We start from the raw sequence: 8995 nt of genomic DNA, 5'->3' as shown, positions 1-8995 counted from the left end.
ACATATGTAGTGTAGTTCCTTGCTTGCGAGTACTTTGGATGAGTACTCACGGTTGCTTTGCTCCCCCTTTTCCCCCTTCCTATACCCGATTGCTGCGACCAGACGTTGGAGTCCAGGAGCCAGACGCCACTGTCGATGACGACTGCTACTACTCGGGAGGTGCCTACTACTACGTGTAGGCCGCTGACGACGACCAAGAGTAGTTTAGGAGGATCCCAGGCAGGAGGCATGCGCCTCTTTCGATCTGTATCCCAATTTGTGCTAGCATTCTTAAGGCAAACTTGTTTAACTTATGTCTATACTCAGATATTGTTGCTTCCGCTGACTCTTGTGTATTTGAGCTTATGTATTCGAGCCCTCGAGGCCCCTGGCTTGTAATATAAAGCTTGTATTATTTTAATTTGTGTCTAGAGTTGTGTTGTGATATCTTCCCGTGAGTCCCTGATCTTAATCGTACACATTTGCGTGCATGATTAGTGTATGGTCAAATCGGGGGCGTCACATCGCCTTTGCTTGCCTCTTTAGCACCAAAGAGGCAACTGGTACTCTGCGCCCGCTGGCGCCCGCCTGGCCTTGGTCGTCATGGCCCACATCACAGAAACCTCACGAGGTGCCCCTCGTCTTGATCTCTCAGCTCCTCGCGAGCCAGCCTAGTGAGGCTGCCCCTGAGGAGGTCTTGTGTCGTCCTCCTCGTGTGGCTTGGCCCCTCGCGAGGGTCTTGAGTGTTTGCTGATGAAGATGGGTCGTACTAGGCCGCTGGTGGAGTCGCGCCCTGGGTTGCAGGCAGGCAAGTCTGGGCACCCCCGTTCCGAGGACGCCGACACCTTCCAACGGCAAGTTCTTACACTCAGCCTTGTTTCCATCATTCCATTTGGCTCCCTGTGTGATTTTGCTTGTCTTTTGATTCAGTCCGAAGATGAAGGGAAAACTAACTTTCTTCTCACGGGGGAGTCCTCCGACAGCGAGAGGGGAAGACGTCCCACTCAATGCTCCAGGGTCTCGTCCGCTGCCTCGTCCGAGGAGGTGGAGAGGGCTGACTCAGGGGGGTGGAGGAGATTGCTCCATGTCCTTCCTCCGCACGCCCCTGGAGAAGGCGATAATGGGAGGAGGAGGCCGCCCGCACGGATGCAGAGCAGTCGGCCAAGCGCCCCCGCCAGATCATCGAGGACCTCGAGACCCACCGTGGCGGCTGCCGCTTGAAGGTTATACCAAGTCCGACTGGGAAGTGGTTGATGATTGCTTGTTTATTGATTTTGATTGATGAAGTCTTCACGGTTGTCCCTTTCCTTGATTCTTGGGCGGCAGGGTGAGGTTTTGCAAGTTTTAGACTTGTGCAAATTCACGTGTGTGTGATGCTATTATCTAAAAGAATACTTCCTCCATTTCTAAATATAAGGTTTTTTTAGAGTTTTTACTACAAACTACATACGAATTTATATAGGAGTATTAAAGTGTACATTCACTTATTTTGCAACCTATGTAGCTTAAAGTATGGTTAATAGTATAGCTAACTGCTGCCTATAAGCCATTACTATGTCATGTATAGCCTATCTTATAGCTAATATGTACAATAATTGATTAAAAGAGTGTACTATTTTTTTATTATATGATCCATCTTTCACTCTCACAAAGTGCCTAAGAGCAAATGTAAGAGCAGACTTTTCACCAAAAGCACACTTATCGTATCTCTTCTCTTTTCTTTCCTTCAACTAAACAAAAATATACTAGTTCATTTTTTGAGGTAAATACACCAGAAGTCATAGAACTTGCATGCGACGGTTAGTTTGGTGCACAAACTTGTAAAATACGTATTTCTGGTCATCTAACTTGTCGCCTCGTTCATATACGGTGCTTCCCATTATACCCAGTCGTATCCATACGCGCGCCAACGTGGCAGGGCCACTGTCAGTGGCTGAGGCCGGTTTGTTTTCAGAAAGGACCCTTACATTCTATTAATTTATGCAGAAAATCCTCAAATAGAATGAAAAAGTAATGGAGAACGGGATGGGATTTGAACCAATGACCTGCTGCCCTTCACCTCGCATAGAAAACCACTAGACCAACTAACGTTTGATGTGTCAAAAATGTACAGTTAGTGCTATTTATTGAACACGTACTGCACTAATTAAAATAGAAATCAAAACGGCAAAATTGTGTGATGAAAAGGAGAAGCCCCGGTTCGAAATATTTTTTGAAATAAACGCAGGAGAGCTGCGTATTTCATTGATTAGAAGGGGAGGCGAAGGAACGCCGAGTACAGGGTGCAGGCTAACGCATGAGCTTGCAGAAAAATAAAATGAGAGAAAGCAAAAAGAGGAAATAAAGGGGCTACTCTCGCAGAGTTAGATGCCGGCCTCCTGCCAGCGCCCAGTCGCTTGCCTCCGATAGCAGGAGATGCAAGACTTGCCGCGCCGAGCGCTCCGTGCCGCCGCCAAAAATGCGCATGTTACGCTCCTTCCAAATCCACCAAAATACCAGGAGGGCAACCGACTTCGCCAGCTTCTGAGTGGAAGGCGCGCGCTCATGCTGCTTATCCAGTCGATCCATGGCACATCCAGCGTCCATGCAGCCGGATTTAGTTCCGGGACTGCGAAACGGTGCGCCACCATTTCCTATAGCTGACGCGCCCACGGGCATTCCTTCATGAGATGCACCGATGTCTCGAGGTTCCGCAAACATAGCGGGCAAAAATAGGAATTGGTCCAATGCCGGGCAAGAAGGCGGTCGGCTGTGAGGATCCGCCGTTGGGCGAGCAGCCATGCAAAGGTATGGAGTTTGGGCGGAGCCCAGGCTTTCCAGATCTCCTGACACAGTGGGAAAATAGTGGATCCGATGAAGAAAAGCCTATACGCGGAGGCCGTCGTGTAGACGCCATTTTCTATTAGCCTCCAGCGGAAGGAATCCATGGTGCCAGGGGAGAGCGGCTGCCGGGAATTGACACACGCCCATAGCCTGACAAAGGAAGGCAACAGGTCGGTGGTCACCCGGCCACGGAGGTCTTCGATCCATCTGCTCCCTAACAGTGCCTGACGCACGGAGTGCACCTTGCGTCTTGAGACCTTGAATAGATCAGGGGCGATCACGAGCGGCGCGCCCTCGGGAAGCCAGCTATCGTACCAGAAACTGACTAGGTTGCCATCCCCAACGGTGACCGCACATGCTGCCGCAAACATATGTCGTTCCGCAAGTGTCACTGGGACCGGTAAACCCTGCCAGGGGACGACAGAGGTCCTTTCCGCCCAGAGCTAGTGGAGGCAGAGCGCCATGCCGAACTGCTCCAGGTCGACGATACCGAGCCCGCCAAGATCGCGCGGGCGGCAAACGCGGCTCCACGCAACTTTGCAGTGCCCGCCATGGCACACCTCCACCCCACGCCATAACCATGCACGCCGTAGCCGATCCAGCTCCTTACGAACCCATGGCGGGAGCGCATAGACGGCCGACCAGTATATGGTGAAAGCAGTCAGGACGGAGTTGAGGAGAACCAGTCTACCAGCAAGGGTGAGCAGCCTGGCCTTCCAGTGCACCAGGCGTCCGCGGAGCTTGTCCAGCAGCGGCTGCAGGTCCACTTTACGCAAGGTCCGAAGCGACAGCGGCAGCCCCAAAAAATTGCAGGGGAAGCTCTCAACCCTAGCCCTCAGAGGTGAGATCACGTCATGCACGTCCAACTGCTCGCACCTTATGGGGAGGACGACACTTTTCTCGAAGTTTACTTTAAGCCCGGTAGCCAGGCCAAAAGTAGTAAGAATGGAGCGGAGAGCTGCCAGCTCGGTCTTCACGGGGTTGAGGAAGAGAGCAACATCGTCGGTGTAGAGGGAAGCCCGCAGCTGCGGCAGCCGACCCTGGAGCTTGGAGATGACCCCTGTGTCCCCTGCAACATCGAGAAGCCGTTGGAGGGGCTCCATGGCGAGGATGAATAAGAACGGCGACAGAGGGTCACCCTGACGCAAGCCGCAACAGTGGATTATGGGCCGGCCAGGCACCCCATTGATCAGAACACGCGACGAGGAGGTGGCAAGGAGCATGGAGATTCAATCGCACCATCTCGGACCAAAACCTCGAGCACGTAGCATGTCAAGCAGATATGGCCAGGAGACACTGTCAAAGCTTTGGCAATGTCGAACTTGAGAAAAGCATGGCGCGCTTGACACGGTGGAAGTGGCGTGCCATCCCTCGGGCGAACATGAAGTTGTCCTGGATGCAGCGGCCTTTGATGAACACAGACTGGGCCGGGCCAACAAGTTCGTCAATCCGCCGTGCGAGACGCATCGCAAGCACCTTCATGAACAGCTGTCTAGCTTGACTAATGGTGCATTGGTTCACTCGCGATACAGTCATATCGTTCTGGAAATCAAAGATCTGCTTGGTAGTAGGGAGTTTTTTCCATAAAAGATTAGTAGACTTCAAAATAGAGTTGCCGATCGTCTGGCGAAATATAGCCGGTCCGAACGAGCTACGGCTGTGTGGCTTGGTTCGGCTCCACCATGTATCGAGGACATTTGGCCCCTCGACTGTAACTCTATTCATATGTAATGAAACTCCCTTTACCCCCGCAAAAAAAATCAAATAATTTTTGTTTGATTTTGAATAATTAAATATTTAAAATCTAGATAAAAGGAAATATAGTGTAAAATGAATGTACGTAAATTTTTGGGACAAATCAACTATTTTTTTCAATTAGAACATTTCTAATTTTAAAATCTAGATAAAAGAAAATATAGTGCAGCATGAATGTACATAAATTTCTTTGGACAAATCAACATCATTTTTTTGAGTTTGAATAATTTAAAATTTGAAAATTTAGATATACGAAAATATAGGTCAAAATGAATGTACATAGTTTTTTAGGACAAATGAACGAAATTTTTGTTTGAATGTGAATTATGTACATAAAAGAAAATATACTTCAGAATGAATGCATATAGGTTTCTTTTGGACTGTGCCCTCAAGCTCGAAGTGGGGATTACCTTGTCTCCGTTTTGATTTTACTTTAATTCGCATGGTCTAGTTATATAAAGATAATTTTTTCCATTAAACGCAAAGCTGCAGTTGGTCTGGTGGCTTCTATGCGGGGTGAATCATGGTCGGTCGTGGGTTCAAATCCCACTTTGTGCAACATTTTTTTTTACTTTTATTTGAGAATTTTCTGCATATAAATAAATAAAATGCAAGGGTGCTATCTGAGAAAAAACAGTGCGTGCGGATTACCACCACCTCAGCCACTGACTGTAGGCCCCATCATGTTGGCACCCGTAATGATACAGCCGGATACGGTAGAAAGCACCGTATATAAACAAGAGGACAAGTTAAATGACTAGAAACATGTATTTTACAAATTTATACACTAAGCTGACCGTCGTGTGCAAGTTCTGTGACTTGTGGTGTATTTACCTCTTATTTTGTAGGACAATGATAGGCGCCGGCGGACCGGCTCAAAATTTCGGCCGGTCAGCGCGCGCACGTTGGATCAAAACACCCCGTGTCGTTAGATTTTCTCGTCTTCCCGTCCCGAACCTCTGATCTCAACGCACAAAAAAGAAAAGCCCTACACAGCTTGCCGGTCCAACGCGCCGCCCGCTCCGACCGGCCACCGGCGCTCGTCCTCGACTAGCTGCGCCGGCCGCACTCGCCCGACACCATGCTCCATGTTGGATTTAGAAAGTAGATCAAATCGTCGGAGTGTAGGTCCTACGTGCAAAGCTAACTTGCAAGCAAGCATTCAAGCAGCTTAATGGATCTACAGTAGTACCACATGCATGACGAGCTAGCTTCAACTGAATTCGAGTCGTCACTGGAAACTCGAGCGGAAGCTCTCGTAGGCAGATCTGGGCTAGCTACAATATTATCACTCGACGGTTGCAGCTTTTTTGCACGCCGGTTGTAGCTTTTGGACTCGTCGGTGGTAGCTTTTTTGTCACTGGTTGCAGCTTCCGTGCTTGACGGTTATAGCTATTTTCATCGCTGGTCGCAGTTTCCGTGCTCGTTGGTTACAACTCTTTTCATGCCGGGTTGTAGCTATGAATTGCACGGTTGCGGCTTCGCCATCACCGGCTGAAGCATTATCGGTTGTAGCATTGGTCTTCACTAGTTCTAGCACCGGCCAATGCCTGGTTCAGCTTCCGTGGAAACACGAGCCTCTATGAACTTTTTTTCCATTACCGGTCATCGGTTGAAGCTTTTTTCATCGACGGTTGAAGCTTTTTATGTTGTAACTTTTTCTGTTGCACACTGTCTGGTTGAAGTTTTTTTCATCTAGGGTTGAAGCTTTTCTGTCAACGGTTGAAACTTTTTTCATCTACGGTTGAATCTTTTTATATCAATGGTTGTAACTTTTTCTGTTGCACACTGTCTGGTTGAAGCTTTTCTGTCAATGGTTGAAACTTTTTCCATTGCATGGTGCTTGATTGAAGCTTTTTTCATCTAAGGTCGAAGCTTTTCTGTCAATGGTTGAAACTTTTTCCGTTGCATAGTGCTTGCTTGAAGCTTTTTCAATATAGGGTAGAACCTTTTTTTGTCAACAGTTGCAGCACTGGCCGCCCCTAGTTTCTGCCATATCTACTTGAAGATTTTCATGGACAGTTTTAGCTCTTTCAGGTGCCGGTTGCAGATTTGCGGTTGCACAGAGCTTGTTGAAGCACACACGCAGCAAAAAACGCAGCAAAAAATCTCTTGGGATGTAGCATCGGCGGGGCATGTGGGGAGATACATGCTTGCAGCATTGGGGGAGGGGTGCTCACAGAAGCAGCAGGAGGTCATGCTGTCGGTGTTGACAAGCTCATGCTATGCGTAAAAGAGAGAGGAGAGAAGCAACAAGGCAAGAGGAAGAAACAAAGCAGAGAAAAAATTACATGAAGGTCTTTTTTTAAAACAATGTGGAGGAGATAGGAGAAAGGACATCTTTCTCGAAGGCCCATCAAAAGTCACGTGGCCCGATCCGCTTCCCTATAGCAACGCGAGCGAGCGAGGGGCGACCGGCTCGGCCGGTCGTCCGTAAAGAAACGTTTCCTTATTTTTCATAGCCAGCCGACTCAGTTTTATTGTGCTTGCTCTTATCATGGAATCTGTAAAAAGACTTACTAAACTACTCCCTCTGTCAACTAATATAAATGCGTTTAGATCATTAAAGTAGTAATCTAAACACTCTTATATTAATTTAGGAAGGGAGTATTTAGGAAGGGAGGGAGTACCGAGAAACAAGAATCATCACACCCACTAAAAGTTCACCACAGACCAAGAAACGGAGACCAAGATGCAGAGATTTCGATGATGAAAGGAAAGTCAAAAGCAAGAAACACTTTGTCAGTACGAGCAACGACGAAAGTATGAACTTGGAAACTAAATGTACGTCCTGACAGTACATTACTCTAACTTGATCATACTTTATGCTGAAAATACGTTACAAACGCATCCTAATTTGTTTTCTTCCTGCAAAAATTTGCATCTTGTCCTGACAGATACAGATCTATCAAAATCCATAAACCTATCGCAAACCCTGGGCCAGCAAATAAGGAACAGATCGAGTCTGAATGACATTTCAGACATTCAGTATCTGGTTATCATGCCATGCCGTACCCATCCATCCATGGACTTGCCATCTGCCTCTGCAACGCCATCCAGCGCAACGGCATCAACTGAGAGAAGCCACGGATCCGGGGAAGAGAAGAGCGGCTTCAGTTGCTGGAGTTGGGTCCGTAGCACGCGCCGAGGACGGGGTTCCAGAGCCACTGCACCAGGAACCGCCGGCCGTTGACGCCGTTCACGTTGTAAGAGCTGCCGTCGGCTGCGTGGGAGACATTCCCGATGAACCCGCCTGCTCCACCGCCGTCGCCGTAGACCCCGAGGCATAGGTCGGCGATCTCCGTGGGCGCCGTTGGCGTGTCACCGGCGTACCACGCGTTCACCAGCGGATTGGTGGCCAGCTCCGCAAGCTCGTGCCCCAGCACGATCACCATCCCGTCCACCCCGGGGTCGCCGTTCGGCGGCCGCAGCACCCCCTGCCCGCTGGCGCCGTACTCCGGCGCGGCGAACGGATACGCACACCTCCCTGGGCACTGCGAGCCGCTGTTACCGACCCACGCGTACGGGACGGTGACCCCGACCACGGACGCGAAGGTGAAGTAGTGGAAGCCGCACATGGCGCGGCAGAACTCCTCCACCTGCACGTCCGGTGAGGAGAGCACCAGGTACACGCCGTTGTACGGGTCGAGCGGCAGAGGGTCCGGGTACGCGACCACGGCGGTGCGGATGATGGACTGCATGTCGATCCGCTTCAGGGAGGCGCCGTGGGAGTAAACGGCGTCGGAGTGCTCCCCGGCGATGGCGAATGTGGCGGTGACATTGGCGCCGGATTGGTCCGTGTAGAGCCGCGGCGTGCGGGCCCACCAGTCGGAGACGGCGGGGAACGGCGCCGGAGCGGAGAGGGAGGCGAGGAAGTCGCGGAGCACAGCCTTCGCCGGGGCCTCCCACCGGCCGTACCAGATGAGGAACAGGTTGGTCGGCGCGCCTGACACGACGGGGCCCATGTGGTACTGCATGTCTGCCAGCTGGTTCCCGTCCACCAGGTACTCGGGCCTGTACACCGGCGCGCAACGCACGCCGGCGATGGCGGCGGCGAGGAGGAGGGGGAGGAGGGGGAGCAGCGTCCCCATTTGGGGGATTGAGTGGAGTGAAGTGGTAGTGGCACAGAGGGTGAGAAGGGGAAGATGGGTTTTGGTGGTTTTCGAGTTTGAATCACAATTCAAAGTTTGGAGTAAATAATTGTGGTAGGACGGTAACACTTTCGTTCGTCTTTGGCTTGGGAAGTCTCGCTCTTAAATTTTCAAAAAGGGAGAGGCTAATGTGCCACCGATCCGCGGGTTCGAGGAGAGAAGAATGCGAGCGTGCGTGTGTTCGTCGCATGTTCGCGTCGACATAAATCCGGCTTAAAAATGGGCCGGGAATTGGTCGTTCGCGGATGAAAAGCGGACGCGCGTTCATTTGGGTCGGCGCGTTGGGT

General features: G+C 50.4%; 1 protein-coding gene across 1 annotated transcript; it reads right to left on the bottom strand.

Moving 5' to 3' along the window:
* Nucleotides 1–7323: 7323 nt before the first annotated feature.
* LOC147984785 (protein EXORDIUM-like 5) lies at nt 7324–8727 on the bottom strand. The gene has a single exon (XM_087543738.1). It carries the CDS (start codon nt 8646–8648, stop codon nt 7671–7673), a length of 978 nt encoding a protein of 325 aa, XP_087399864.1. The 5' UTR covers nt 8649–8727; the 3' UTR covers nt 7324–7670.
* Between the last annotated feature and the right edge of the window lie 268 nt (nt 8728–8995).

This window comes from Triticum urartu, chromosome 2A, assembly GCF_056163025.1.
Source record: "Triticum urartu cultivar PI428250 chromosome 2A, HENAU_Tu73, whole genome shotgun sequence".
Classification (NCBI taxonomy): domain Eukaryota; kingdom Viridiplantae; phylum Streptophyta; class Magnoliopsida; order Poales; family Poaceae; genus Triticum; species Triticum urartu.
The sequence above is the reverse complement of the archived record's forward strand: the minus strand, read 5'-3'. Positions and strand labels throughout refer to the sequence as shown.